The sequence below is a fragment of the Cryptomeria japonica genome, chromosome 8, assembly GCF_030272615.1.
Source record: "Cryptomeria japonica chromosome 8, Sugi_1.0, whole genome shotgun sequence".
Taxonomy (NCBI): domain Eukaryota; kingdom Viridiplantae; phylum Streptophyta; class Pinopsida; order Cupressales; family Cupressaceae; genus Cryptomeria; species Cryptomeria japonica.
Window position 1 is genome coordinate 725,870,207 of NC_081412.1, and position 15,537 is coordinate 725,885,743.

Sequence of the window (15,537 nt, forward strand, 5' to 3'; positions counted from 1 at the left end):
ATTATTCACTCTTATTGGTCTACTATTTTGGTGGTTGCCTACCACTTGTGCTTGTGCATAAGGGAGATCAAAATAAGAATAATTTTGCTAGAGATATAAACACATTTAATCACCATTTAATTGGCATAGGTTGAAGCACAACGTTTAGATGATCGAACATTGTTTTTCTTGTATGATGAACGAATGCAAATATGTATGTCACATATATTAGACAATCCTGTGCCAGTGTACCTGAGTTTGGTGCCATATGTATCCCAACGTACTAAAACCCCAGAAACTAGAAATAAATGTTTTTCAAGATCTACTTCCGTAGAATAATATATTTCAGAAGTAAAGATTGCTATAGAATTAAAAATGTATAGAATAACAGTGATGTTATTTTAGAATACTTCTTTTGCCCAGTAATCACAGATAAATCATCCAAAGAGAGAAATTGGAAGTGAACTAGGAGATTCACCATATCAAATTTAGATACAGTGATTTGTGTCAGCTTTCCTTTATGAAAAATTTGTAAAATACTAAAACAAGCTTTATGAAACAGGGTGAAACAAAGCAGTATTTGTGATATACAGGATTTCTATTACTTGCGGTTTCACCAACATCAGAAGAGAGTAACAATCCCAGAATATGGAAATCATATGCAAGCTGTCAAACAACAAGATTGTCAAGCTAATGCAAGTTCCATGCTACTCTGTACTCCAACATGTGGCACCTTGATGATTATTTGCAGTTGTACCAATCATGATGATGACAAAAATGTAAGCATAAATATAGAATCATACTCTATCAAGGCTTTTACATCAAAATTTTCACACTCATATTCAATAAGACATCTAAATAATTATTTCATCAAAAATTTGAACATATTAGAATGCATCCTTTGAGAGTGTTGCAAGTAGGTTTAAACAATGCGTCGAGCAAAAGTCAAATACCCAGTGTGACCTTTTGTTTCTGGATTTGGTTTGGCCACAATCATTCGGACCTTCTCATTGTTCACTGTCACTCCTTTCTCAAGCGTACTTGTACTCGATCTGTTATCTTTTGCTATTTCAGAACAGAGTCTCTTACAAGGCAATGAACTAAAGGAACCATGTTCATCAGATGATTGCTCATCTATCATTTTTGTAAATGAATGTTCACGAACCTCATATGTACGGAGGAGGATCTCAAAGGTCCTAACATCTACATTAGGAAGTGTAAGGCCAATTATCAACTTGGAAAAGCACAATTTTGTAGTGAGAAATAGAAAAAGGTGGAAAATAACTAACATCTTGCCCTAGAAGGAGCAAAAATTTGTTAAGATTCAAAGCTCAAACATAGATCGATTTGTAACATTGAGATATAAATAAAAGAATCAATCAGAAATTAACCAAAATTCATCAATTTTTTCTTAGAACTACATTTTACAGCCGGCTTGCAGGAAAAGACTGACCTGTGAAATCTGTACTCGTCAAAACTTCACACGTATGCTGCACCTGTTCAATGCAAGGAGAAAATGAGCATAGAACTCCATCAGGTTTTAATACTTCTGCTGCTGAGGCAAGAGCCAACCATGGTTGGGGAAGATCTAGAAACACGGCATCAACCTCCCCACAAAATTTACTTGGGAATCCAGTGCCTTGAATGTCACGAACTTCAACCGTTATAAGACTGCTCAAACCATTCTTTTCAAAGTCCTCCCTGAGAATGCAAAGAAAACAAAACATTAAGTTACTGCAAACCACATATGCATTACTCTTCCAGCTACTGAAATTGAGATAAGCTCAGAAGGTTTAAAACAAATAATACCTTGCAGAATTTGCCCGGAGTTCATGGAAATCAAATGTATGAACATGACCCGAAGGTGCAACAGCCCGTGCAAGTGAAGTAGTGAGAGAGCCACTTCCAGTACCAGATTCCATTACCAAACACCCAGGATAGATCTCTAAAAATAAGATAACAAAGCTGATATCTGCTATGTATAGGATCTGTGTCCTGTGGCTCAGCACAAGTGTCCATAGCTCAGGCGTTGGGGCCAATAGATGCACAAAACCACCCTTTTTATTAAAGACCTTGCTTCCAAAAGGTTTTCCAATCCAATCTGAGTAGTCAAACGCACCAAATCGGTTCTGAAACTGTGCCCCACTGTTTACAGTGACAGCTTTCATGTGATCATGTCTCTCATAGACAATGACTAAATCACCTTCTTTTATACGACGCCCAAATGTAGTCTTATTCTCAGGTAGTATGGCCAGCATTTCTGCTTTAAAAGTATCCGCTTCCTCCTATTTCAAAAATATAACTCAAAGGTAATTTAACATTTCAAAAATGGTTGTGCATAAGATCTGAAGCCTGGACCATTAAAACCTGAAGATGTGATAGATTAATTTAGAACATAAAAAAACAAAATAATCATGTGATTAGGACTGAAATAATTTCACAAATATACATATTCACAAAAAGATCAACCAAGTTATTAAGAGCATGTCTCTGCCTGTTCTTGAAAAGCTGAAAACATAATGATTTTGGCAAAAACAGCATGTAGACTGTGGCATCCAAGTAAACATTACATGTTCATTATAAAAGTTACAATTTAGTTGACGTAGAAAATATATTTCACATGTTGGCAATCAGAACTCGAATTGCATCTTTAAGTAAGGAATGTAAGCAATCCAAATATACATAAATCATCTACAGAAAAGAGAAAACTAACTGATATGAAGGGCATGGTAGAACACGGTGGATAATGCAACTGAAGAGTTTCAGTTAGGTTATATGCCAAAACAGTTTAAGTTTATGATAGAACTTCAAATATGCAGAGTGCAATGTTAACATGAAAAGCAACTAAGATATTCGACAAACAGATTAGAATTCAATATTAAAGTTGTATTATCCTATATCTGTACAATATCTATGAGAGCACACATCCTACCAAGAATGGCTATGTATATTAATATGCAAAGAGGGAAGAAGACAATCATCAGTTAGGAACCACAACGGTTCCTATTCTGCCTCAACTATCACAACTGTCAAAATGTAATAACTACCCTCAGTTACCACTAAATTTATTTTTCTATTATCATTCTTATTACATCTTAACACAATCTTAATTGACGAAGAAACTTCTTTCTAATCTTAATCTTAACACTAGTTATGATCAGATATAGCAAGTTTCAGCATTTAATTTTTTCAAATACACAAAACAACCAGCTGATCCAATAATAAACGATGCTAGATTATTAATAGAAACTTCCAGATTTGAGTGTTAGTCCAAATAATTAATTTCAACAGATAAAATCATCAGCAAGAGATCCTGAACAGCAAATTGGAGATCAGCATTAATTCAGTTCACTTTGCAATTAATAACAATGGCAGATCTGCTCACTATGATGAATGACAGCCTTAAATAGTTAGAAATTAATCAGTAAATATCACTCTCAGCAGATGATAATTCTAAAACAGCATATAAATTAGCCAACAATTAACTTATAGATGGGTTTATTGATCTCAACTTGTATATATCAGCAGAATACACTTACATCACCATACAACTGTACAGTTGGCAGAGATCCCTTTAAATTAGCAAATCAGAATGTATGACTCTTTAGTTGATGGCACCAGCTGATCTGTAAGTTGTGACAGAATGAAATCTGCAGCAAAGGAAGATCAAGCAGCTATTGGATTTGTGGAGGCTGTGCATGAGGTTGCTGCAGAGCCAATTGACTGGAAAGTGATGTGGCAGAACCTTCAATGGCTGTCAATTTGGACAGCCAACTGTACAGCAGGCTGCATACAGTGGCTGGTAAAAGAGACTTAAACCCTACTGTTGTACTTGGTGATTGTTAATATCAAATGTGGGAATCTGGTGCAACATTAGATTCACTTGAAACCCCAACAAAAAATGATAAATTTGACGTTGTTGAGAATTCGCTTGCAAAATATAAATTGATTCAGCTGAAATAAATTGTAATAATAAGCTCAAATGTGATCCCTGAATAGAATCACCACCAATTGGACAAGTGGGGTTTTGCCCTTAAATGCTCAAAGTTGAAAATAGAATTCAATACAATGACAACTGGATGCCTTGCTTTGAGTGCTTCCCTTCTGTTTCTAGGCACACCCTTTTGTGCCCATAATTAATCTAAATATTTAAAGAACAGCTTTTAGATAAAATATTGCATATGTCTAATAATTTCTCATTTGAATGGCCGCTATAATAATTACATTTTATTTGCCCTACTGAAAGATTACTGGGCCCAACTCAAAATGCTATTATTACATTATTTCCTTCATTTTGTCCCTTAGCCTATGGGAAATATAAATAGGCACGTCTTCAATTAATTCTTCCATTCCAAAGAATGGGATACATCAATCTGCCCTTCCCATAATTGTTTGATCTTGAGGAATTGAAATTCTGGTTGCTTGAGTATCTCATGTCTTCCCATGTAGCACCTTTTGTGGGGAGATTGTTCCAATGCACTACACACTTGATGGTTCTCTCTTTCTCCTCAACTTCTTTTTTCTGATGTCAATAATGAATCTAGAAATCAAGATCAGCTTCCTCTCATCATCCAAGTAGGTCAACTCTGCTGAAGGACTGATGTGTTTCCCAAGAGCTCTTTTGAGGCATGAAACATGGAAAGACTTTATGAACCCTGTTGTGTTCTAGCAATTCCAACTTGTAGTCAACCTCACCCACTCTCCTTATGATCCTATATTGTCCATAAAACTTGGGTTTGAGCTTTTTGGATCTCTTCTTAATAGAAGAATGCATGTATGGCTGCAACTGTAGAAACACCATATCTCCAACCTCAAATGTCCTCTCCATGCAGCTTTGATCTACATAGAATTTCCGCTTATTTTGATCTTGTTAAAGATGATCTTTGAGTAACCTCAATATCTCTTGGCTATGCTTAACCACATAACTAGTGACTAGTACCCTACTATTTGTAAATGCCAAATCAACAAAAGTTAGAGCATAATAACCATATGGTGTTATAAATGGAGAAATCATTGTAGACATCTGGTAGGAAGTTGTAGCAATATTATCACAAATGAAACCATTTGACCCATGGTAGTTTTTGTAATGTCCCCTTGCACTTAGTCAGTTTGGCTTCCCGTAAGCCTATTCCTAGGTTCCCATAGGCTAAGCGGAGTTGGTTACCGGATTTGGTGTCTTGTGGAGAGCTCAAGCCAGTGATTTCAGTGTGTCCCAGCAGAGTTTCTATTTTTATTTAGTGCTATTTTGGGCACTTGGTCTCAGCTTCAGAGTGATGTGTTTTCAATTTCAGTCCTTGGTAAGTTTCATAAGGTTAGAGGAATATATTTTCTGATTTTCACTTGTATTTTTAAAAGGATGACATGAGTTTATAAACTTAAGTGAATAAAGTGTTCATAAAGTGTCCCCAAAAGCTACGTTTGGGAAAGCGGGGCCAAACTTAAGTTGTTAAAAGCTTATATTATGGCCCCAAAAGTGGATGCCAAGGAGAGAGGAAGATTAACAGGTCTTGAAAAAGAGTGAGTGAGGAAAAATATTTTAGATTCAAATGGTTTTGCCCTAACTTTTCCCTCCACTCTATAAATATCAGTTTTGGCTCTCATTTGAACATTCAAAAATTGACAACTTGCATGGTTTCCGATTCTCATTTGCTTTGATGTTGGCTAGATGAATGAAAGCTTTTGTGGATGATTAATGGTGAAACTCGCATATTCATACCACTAGCTTCTTGCTGATTGTAAGTTTGCCTTGTGTGGTCAACTGGAATTGGAATTGAACTTAACTTCAATTATTGTTCGTCCATTGGTATGCATTGCCTTGATGGTATTAATGTTGATGGTAGTAATTAGAACATCAAATATTTACCTTAGAAGATTGCACTGGCTTTGTGGAGTTGTTCATTGATGTCAAAGCAAAGTCTAGTAGAGTCTCACCAAGTCATTCACTAAATCCTACATTTCTAGGATTAGATTAGACTCTCTAAACCCTTTCTTTTTGTTCTTTCTTTGTTAGATGAGTTACTCCCAAGTTCCAATAGCATCCAAACATTCATGCATACAACGTAAGTCCCCTTGTAATTCCAGCAATATCACATCAAACCATTGAGCTTATCCACGAGTCAAGACCTGACAATTTGGAACCTTGGAGTTGTCTCATTTGATCGCAAAGCATAGCATTTGACAAACTTGTTCAAGAGAGGATAAATACCTTGGATTTTATTTAGTGTTTGATTGTGCCTAAAAAACACATCAACACTACCCCAAACCCCCACGAAGTTGTGGGATATAAAGCCAAAGCAAATTGACTTCGATGCGTCCACTTTCCAACATGTTACACTTGAGTCTAAACATAAGCACACTTTTAGTGCAAGTGGCAATAGCATTGCCTATGGTTCTTCAAATGTTCCTACATCATTTAATATCAATGAAGATGTTGGTATTGATGATTTAGAAAACCCTTGTGACACTAAAAACTGATAGTTCAACTTGATATTATTATTTTAATATTGAACTTGAAGTTTGAACAATGAATATTTTATTATATTTAGCATTTATGTTTTAAATGACTTTTGGTGATTATATTATGCTATGTGGTCCAAACTTAATACCTCTTTTTAATATATATATGATTTCTACATGTTTTTTGTAAAGATGAATCCAAAAAGAACCCAACCCCCAAATTTTTTTTTGCCAAATCCAAAAACCCAAACCAAGATCTATACCAAATCCAATAACACAGTTTTATTATTAAAAAGATTGTTTTAAAAAAGGGATCAAATGTTCTGCTCAGAACAGGATCCAAAAAATAATGTATTTTATAATTCTTCTAGTCACATTTCAAAAATCATATTTGGCGGTAAAGGAAGAAAAAAAAAGAAAATGATATTATTTTCCCTTGAAAAAATGAGGAGTTAAGTGGGTTAACAATTCATATTATCAAATTCATTTCTCTTGATTTTGAAATTGTTCATCTTTTTGCCATAGGATAAAAAAAATTTGGCGAAGAATGGATTCAAGGGCAAGAACCCTCCTATTCATTTGTATATGCAATAAAGCTATAGTCCAATTTTTAACTAATTTATTGCAATTTTACTGTTTGCCATATATTTGCTCTACATGCCACAATTTTTCAAAAAATGATTTTTTACATTTTTGGAAAGCTTGTGAAAAATTAGGGAAGGTCTATTCTTCATAGTTTCCACTTGGTGGCAAAATATGTTATAATTTAGAAGTAAAATCTTGATCGAAGGGAAGAACATTGGATTTAGCTATAGCTCATGTTTTCAGTTTTTATGATTACCACTTGCACCAAGTACTTTCCTCCCCCACATAATAAAAAATGCCATGTTTACAAAGCAACCACATCAAAAGCCATGGCACCATTTGGATCAGATAAATTTTCTACAACCATGAAGTCAAATGAATCTCTTTACTATCCATCACCTAAAGTCAAAGGAAAAATTCCACCAATATGTGAAATAGTGGTGCCTTTTTATCACTAATAATATGTTATAGCCCATTTGCAACAATTTTAAGGAGGGTTTGGATAGATTTAATCAGGAATCATTATCTGAATTAAAACCCCAATTAAACCAAGTTGGGAAACACAACCGCAACAAACAAAACCATGGGATAGGGTAGATTCTCCAAGGTCCAAAATTGAACCTCCCAAAAATAGAAATTTGTGAATTTGATGGTATAGATGTATCTTCATGGATATGCCTCACAAAACATTATTTTAAGCTTCACAATATAACTATGAATGCAATGGTTGACAAAGCCTTACCACATTTAGAATCTAAACCTTATCAATTGTACCACTACCAATAGATGATAAGAGACAAACAACGACAAGTGCTTAGTTAGAAAGAATTTACTAATTTCTTGGCAGCCCACTATGAGCAACCATGGGAGGGAAGCTATTTCACCCAATTGACAAATCTGAAACAAAAATAGTCTATGACCGAAAATAGTCTTGTGCACGACATCCTCATCCATAGTAAAATATGGGAAGAACATTTGTTGCATGTAGAAAAGACATTAAATATATTGAAAGATAATAAAATCATGCAAAAAATAATTCCAAATGTGTCTTTGGGGTATAAGGAGTGGAATACCTAAGACGTGGTATCACACAAAGGTGTTAAGGTGGACCCTAAGAAAATTGTAGCACTCAAAAAAGTATCCAACACCCTAAAATATCAAAAGTTTGAGAGGATTCTTGAGAAGATACCTTAGAAGATATGTTCACAACTATGCAAACATAGCAGTGCGCTTAACAACATTGTGAAGAAGGATTCCTTTTAATGGTCAAACCCAGACACCCAAACATTCCAACAACTAAAAGAAGCTCTCAATTCCACCTATTTGAAAGCTACCCCAAACTTCTCTTAGACATTTGTGGTAAAATGTAATGCTTGTGGATATGATATTGGGGCAATTCTGATATAAGAAAGGCATCCTTTGGCATTTGAAGTTGACAACTCAATGAAAAGAACTTAGTAAGGCCCACACATGAGAATGTAATCAAACAATGGCACCTATATCTCATGGGAAGGCATTTCAAAGTCAAGACAAATCATGAGTCTCAGGTATGTTTTCAAGCAATGATTATCTATGGAGAAGCAACAAAAATAGATTGCCAAGATGCTAAACTATAACTTTGAAATTATTTCCAAAAAAAGGCAAGGAGAATATTGCAGTCGATGCCCTTTCTTGACAAGAACTAGAGGAAGCAATGATTTGTTTCATTTTTTTATTGCAGCCTATATGGGTAGAAGCAGCACAAGAAGAGTGGCAACATGACCTCCAACAAAGAAGCTTATCCAATAACTTCAACAGAAGCCACCTTCTTTAAATAAATATGTTTGGAAAGAAAACTCCTTATGGTACAAAGATGAGCACTTTTTGAGCTGACGTTCTTAGTTGAAAGCTAGCATCTTGTCTCAAATGCACAGCTCATCAATAGGAGGATTCTTAAAGATGTATCACTGTATAAAGAAAGACTTTGGGGGTGAAGATCATCAGAGGAATGTACAAAAATTTGTTAGAGAAACAATCAAGGCCCCAGGCTCTTACCACCATTAGCCATTCCAACACAATGTTCAGAGGAAATAGTGATCGACTTCATTACTAGATGCCAAAATCCAAATTGCCAAAGTTAGATGAAAAAAGGAAGTTTATTTTGCAACCTAAGGCGGCCACCAAGAAACAAGAGAAGCAATTACAAAACTGATTCATTTTTAAATTCCTAATCGAGTTGAACGATCTGCCAGCTGAGGATGATCAGCACATTTTTTAATGAGACAAGCATGCATGCCTCTAATATTTTAAGTGTAATTAGGTTAAGTATTTGTGGCATGCTTAACCTTAATATTTTTATTTATTAGTTCTAGTTATTCCCTTAGGCTGGCCAAATTAGGATGAAAAGGAAGGACCTTATTATGTCTATAACTAAGTAAAAGCAAGGCTCTCCAAATCATTATAAATTATATTATTGAATTCATTTCATTATATTCTGGAAGCTGGAGATGACTCCCTCGGTATGATATTTGTTTGTCTTTTGCCTTTATTTTACAGAAAAGTCCTAACAAATAGGAATTCCCATCTCAATGAAGAGAAGCTGTTTGTTGCCAGTAAGTCCCTAGACTACTTATTCCACATGTGTATTTTCTTTGTTTCATGCTGTAAATTTCATTCTTGTTTCTGTTATCCGTTTACTTTACATATGTATCATACGTATGTCTTGCCATTTCATGTGAGTATGCATTACTAGGGAGAATGCAAGGCCCATAGTATTTTGAATTTTCCCAATTACTGAGTCCTATAAGCCGTAACAAAAATCTGCAAAGTTTTTGTGAAGTCCCCAATTTTAATAAAGTGCCTAATTAAGTTAATTAATTAAGTGGTCCTAAATTTTAAATAATATCATAAGGACTTATTTAATTAATTAATTTAATTATTAAATAAAGGGCCCAAATTAATAAAATAATTGTCGCCCTTCTTGTAACCCTTCGGGAAACTTCCCGGAGCCCATTTATAAGGCCGAGTTTGGCATAGTTGTAGGTATGATGGTGAATTTGATGTTTTCTTTGTATTTGTGAATTCTAGTTGGAGTTTGGCACTGTGCCGTTTCGGAGGTGCAAGATTCTCCCTATTCTGTGATCGCAGTTTCGGTGGTTCACAGCCACCCTAGTCTGCCATTGGAAATATCATTCCGATATTTCATATTATGCTACAAATTTGTGAAGTCTTCATTCAAAGACAAATCTGTATTAGACAGCAATATCTGATATTGTATTCTGAATAATATTCATAATCAGAGCACTCCAGTATTCCAGTAATTGTTCGTAACATCATTGCTTGTCTTTACATCTCTCACATAGTCATAGCACCAACATACTGCATAACCATCTTTCCGGGGTTGAGATTGTTAGTTCCGCACAGGAGAATCAACTGACCGAAGGCAGGAGCGTACGGAGTGTAGGGTCATACGGTGGAAGTTGCAGGGTGTACAGGGGTTGAGTTGGTTGTAGGGTGGGCTGGCCGTACGGTGGAGGTAGCAATTGACCGTACGGTGGAGTGTGTTGTCCGTACGGGGTGGACCATATTGTGAAGTGTGTTGTCGGGGTGGAAGCTATTGACCGTACGGGGAGTTTTGTGCTGCCATACGTGTACGGTACATTACAGTTTTACATGAGATAAATGTGTCATAGTCATATATGATGATTTCAAACTGGTGTGAACTAATTAGACATTCTGTGAAAAATTCACAAATCCCTTATAGTAGCAGACAGTTGTGACCAGGTATAGTACAGAGCAGAATAAAAGCTGCTGGTAGAATGCTAATGGCCTCAGAAATTATCAGTCTGGGAATCAGAGATATTTTGTGGGATGTTGCTCAGAAAAGTTGTGGAAGTAATAAGGTGCATGTGCTGTCTAGGCATTTCCATAAGGTAACACAAATAAGATATCTGGTGGACGGTAGCAACAATTTCAATAAAGGATTGTTTATTTCACCAAATCTTGCACTCATTTTGGCAATATAGCAAGGAAAGGTATCTGCCACCTCCTGCGGCACATCTTGGACACTGGTACACATTTCCTGTACCAGAAACAGGTACAGAAATGTCTCTAGTCTCAAGAGGCATCCCCAGACATATCTCCGAATGTCTCATTTTTAAAAAACCCTAAATCGGGAGCATCTACAAAAAAACTGAAGTTAAAATTATGAAAAAACTCTAAAAATTCTTTCAAATTTCACAAAACAAGTAGCAGATTTCTGAAAGGAGCAATTGAAGGTAGCTGGAGACAGTTTGAAGGTTTGCAGAGCCAAGTTGCAGCTGCCAACAGGTTTGAGTGACTCCCATAGATTTTGCAGTTTTTCTAAGATTGCTCCTATTTGGATGACTCCTGTGTATATTTTTGTCTAAGCCTCTTGTGAGCCTGTAAATGGTCTGTATCTTCCCATGAATAAGCTGCCTTTCTCATGTGAACACTCTATCTCGCATTTAAGATTTAAATTTTTAATATTAAAATCTTTTGTCTTTAAACCTACATATAATCTTTACGGAAAAGGTTTAAAACTACCTGTTGCTTGCCACTTAATTTTTTCATAGTAAAAACTATAGCCTTTTAAGTTTAAAACTATATAGAAACAGAAATAGAACAATCTTCTTCACATCTTCAAAATATCAATATTTATTATTTTTTATATTTCAAAAAAAAAATTATATTACCAAATTATATATTATACATGGCATCTCCAAGTACCTGTCTCCTAGTTTTTCAAAAAAGGATGTACCAATACCAGTACCCATCTCCTGTACCAGCAGCAATACTGGTCTCCTGGCAACTATGCGTTTTAGTCAAAGTGATCCCATTTGTATGGGTAATCAGGTCACATGTCTAAATTCATAATTCATAAAGGAAGGAAATTTTGAAAAATTAAAAAGGGTTGGGTATAAGTCTATTGAATAAGTACACATAAAAGAGGACCAGAAATGTTCGAGAGCTGATTAGGAATATGAAACTGTGGTAGATGAAATTTTCAGTTATGTAAAGTTTCCTAGGAGACAAAAGAAGAGAAATGAAAACTAAAGCTAATTGAAGGAAGCTGTGCTGCAAAAGAGACCTACAGTTTGAGCAAATTTTTGAGAACTCAAAAGGAAAGGAAGCATAAATTTATATAAACTTAAAGGGAAGAAGCCTAAATTAAGAAGATTGTAACTTTCAACCTGTTGCAAGCCTACAATGCAAAAGATTTCATCAAGGTCTAAACGCTTCCCGATCAGAAAAGGAAAATTGTTTGTTATAAACATCTCCAATTGAGATAAGACAAGGAATGCTTTAGAAATGTCCAGAATGTACGCAAATAACTAATAAGCACATCTTAAACACTAATAAGGCAGAAAATAGAATTCTCTGGCAGTTCAATATGAGACAAATAGACCATAAATTATAAAAGATAAGAGATCAACTTAGCAGAGTACATCTGCTTAATGCAGACATAAGGCTTAGAAGTGCCAGAAGATAAGGAAAGGAAATACATCTACCTCTTCCTGCTTCTACCACAGTAAAAATTCATCAATTAATTCCTTGTCTTCTTGCTCCAAAGCACCCACAAATAGAATTCAGCATGAGGAAAAATAGAGATATGAGAAGATTTGGAAGAACCTTAGAAGACAGAAACCTCATCTTTATATGGAATATCTGGTTCAAGACATGAAGCAGAAGTAAAATGAAGAAATACTTCAGATCACATGACCACTCTCCTGCCCAAATTGTTATCTTTAATCTGGATGGAAAAGCTGGACATTGGTGGCAGCATCATGTAGAATTAAAGAGGATTAATGAAAAGAAGTTTGGGACAAATTCTGCAAGTATTTTAAGTAGAAGTAAATATCCAAGCATTGTTATGAATGGGCAACTGATGACTTCCATAACCTAAGAGAGGGGAAAGTCAGATGAGTCTGATAAAAGAGTTAATGGAGTTGCTTAAGTATGTACCAGCATATCCACAGGATAAGAGTTAAATAATTTAATTAATAAACTGTTTCCCCAATGGACTTATTCACTGATATGCAGAACAAATCAGAAATTTGAAATTTTGGAGCCTAGGCCTTAGCAGAAGCTGTGAGAAAAGCCAAGCATTGTGATGATCAGTGCCAAGACCCACAAGATCTATAAAAGACAGAAAGACAATGATAAAACAGAGAAAAATTTTGAAACATGGATAAAGTGTAACAACAATGTTCAAATGAGACAGACAGATAAAAAAAGGGAAAATTATGAAAAGGGGGCAAAGGGCAACAACCCTCCTTTCTGAACAAATGAAGATGCTCCATGGCCTGTTCAAGCCACACAAGGAACAGAGTATCTTCAGTGCAACCAAGCCAGAACAGAAAAGAATCAGTTGAATGTTTCTTTTGCAGGAAGAAAAGCCAATATACTAGAAATTGCTCAAAGAAAAGGACTAGAGTCAAAATACTCACCAATGTCAAAGAAGCACAAATTGTGGAAGACATGGCCAAGGTTTCACAATGTATGCATCCCTCGAAGAAAGGAAAGCTGACCACCAATCAACGATATATGAGATACAAGGCAAAATAGCAAGCCATACAAGTATGTCTCTGTTCTTACAGATCCATGTGATAGTCATACCTTTATTAGTATTATTACTAGTGCTATACTAAATAAGTGTGAGGCTCAATACTAACAAACTTAAAGCTCTATGTCCAGTACAAATGGCCACCATTAAAATGACAAAGACCTTGTCCATAAAATACCAGAGAACAGAGTTAACATGAAAAAGGGAATTTAATTCTTCAGTTATCATCACCTAGTGTTCATCTAGGGATCACCATGTAGTGGCGAGTGCTTGTTGAAATAGGCAAGTTTATCACTCACCTGCTCTTCAATCTTCAGCTTTCCCTTCCTCATTAAATCAAAAACCATACTGATGCTGATTTATTGAGGCTACATAACAGATACTAATCAGCTTATTCACAATACCAGCAAGAAATTCAAATGCATTTGACTAAAACCTTTTAAGTTTCTTTGAGCTACCAACATCCTTAATACCTTTTAAACTCCAACCCATAACCTACTTGAAACAATAAAATCCCATATATGGAACTAGTTTTGATTAGGGTTTAGGATTTAGAGTTCAGAGTTCCAATTCAGAGTTAAGTATTCATTGTCCGTGGTTTAGACTTTAGCATTTTGAGTACAGATTTTAGGGTTTAAAGTTGAACTGAATAATCTCGACATAAAATGGCATTTCTAATCTCCAAATAAATCTTATATTTTTCTTTTTCGTTGTCCTCGCATCAGCCTGTGACCTACTCAAACAATTTCACAGTTATTTGCTCTGATTCAATCTTTCTGCATAATCCTTGTCAAAAAATGTCAGCTCACGTCATTCAGTGAAGTTGTTCACAAATATTACATAGGGTATAACGTGATCTCTTTCCATTGAAATCATTCAAATATGAAGCGACAAAAAAAAAATCATTTCATCCCCAAAAATTAAAACTGCAACAAATTTATGACATTCCGTAAACCCGAAAATTTGAAATACGGCAATAGAAAAGTTGCAAGCGGGCAAACCATTATTTACAGACAACTTAAAACAAGAGAGGTTCATTATCATAGTGTTTTTGTCTCCAAGTTCTTCATAACGAGCACTCAAATAGAGCCCGATAACTGTAGAAAACTGATGGTATCGACAAAAGTACCTGGTTTGTTTGTTGGGCGTTACAGTGATGGTTTGAAGATGATTTGAGTGCAGAAAATGCCGTGTGTGAAAACCTGCTTTAAGGCATGACTTGATTCTAAGTAGCTCTATTACTAGCAATTGCACCATGGTGTGCAATGGGTACGCCGAAGAGATCTAGAAGGTGAAATAGCGAAAAATAAATATATATGAATCGGATGATAAAAGAATTGTTAGTATAAGGCTTCATATGTATGATTTGAACAATTTTCATTAATGATTAATGATTAATATCTTCATCTCTGATTGGATGCTTGTCTACATTGATTAGGTGAATTTATAGGATAAAGTAGGTTCATCTACAAATTTCACAATATTATCGTTAAATAATATTAAGAATATTAAAACATGTAAATGAAAGAAATAAATGAAAAAATATATCAATGTTTTATTAAACCAACAATCCAATTGTACTAGTACAATCGGATGGAAATTATGATAACTACAAAATACGAGAGAAAAATGGCAAAAATGATATTTAACAAACTAACATATTGCATTACATAAGTGTTTATAAGTTTCATGAAATCAAGAATAGGAAGAGTTATATGTTAGAAATTCCAATATATGTATACATGAAAATATGATTAATGTCTAATAGTGTACCTAACAAGTGCTTGCACCATATACCAAAGGATAAAAGCATTCCAAATTGCACCAACTCACTTAGTTACCTTCCTTGAAGAAGTCATAGTGCCATTAGGAAATTCAAATTGCCTATGGAGTAAATCGCTACATAGGAGGCAAAATCATAGAAAGTCATTCTTTCAAACACTTCATACACT

At 35.1% G+C, this 15,537-nt stretch overlaps 1 protein-coding gene across 3 annotated transcripts; it reads right to left on the bottom strand.

Moving 5' to 3' along the window:
- Window positions 1-355: 355 nt before the first annotated feature.
- LOC131046808 (uncharacterized) lies at window positions 356-14,895 on the bottom strand. 3 transcript variants are annotated; one of them, XM_059209969.1, is made up of 4 exons: window positions 14,715-14,895; window positions 1,789-2,264; window positions 1,433-1,680; window positions 356-1,182 (listed from the first exon to the last, which is right to left on the bottom strand). In XM_059209969.1, exons 2-4 carry the CDS (start codon window positions 2,235-2,237, stop codon window positions 902-904), a joined length of 978 nt encoding a protein of 325 aa, XP_059065952.1. In that variant the 5' UTR covers window positions 2,238-2,264; window positions 14,715-14,895; the 3' UTR covers window positions 356-901. The 3 variants fall into 3 exon arrangements, with proteins under 3 accessions (XP_059065952.1, XP_057836578.2, XP_057836579.2); XM_057980595.2 differs by having other exon boundaries at window positions 1,789-2,346; window positions 14,715-14,894; XM_057980596.2 differs by lacking the exon at window positions 14,715-14,895 and adding an exon at window positions 14,587-14,710 and having other exon boundaries at window positions 1,789-2,346.
- Window positions 14,896-15,537: the final 642 nt, after the last annotated feature.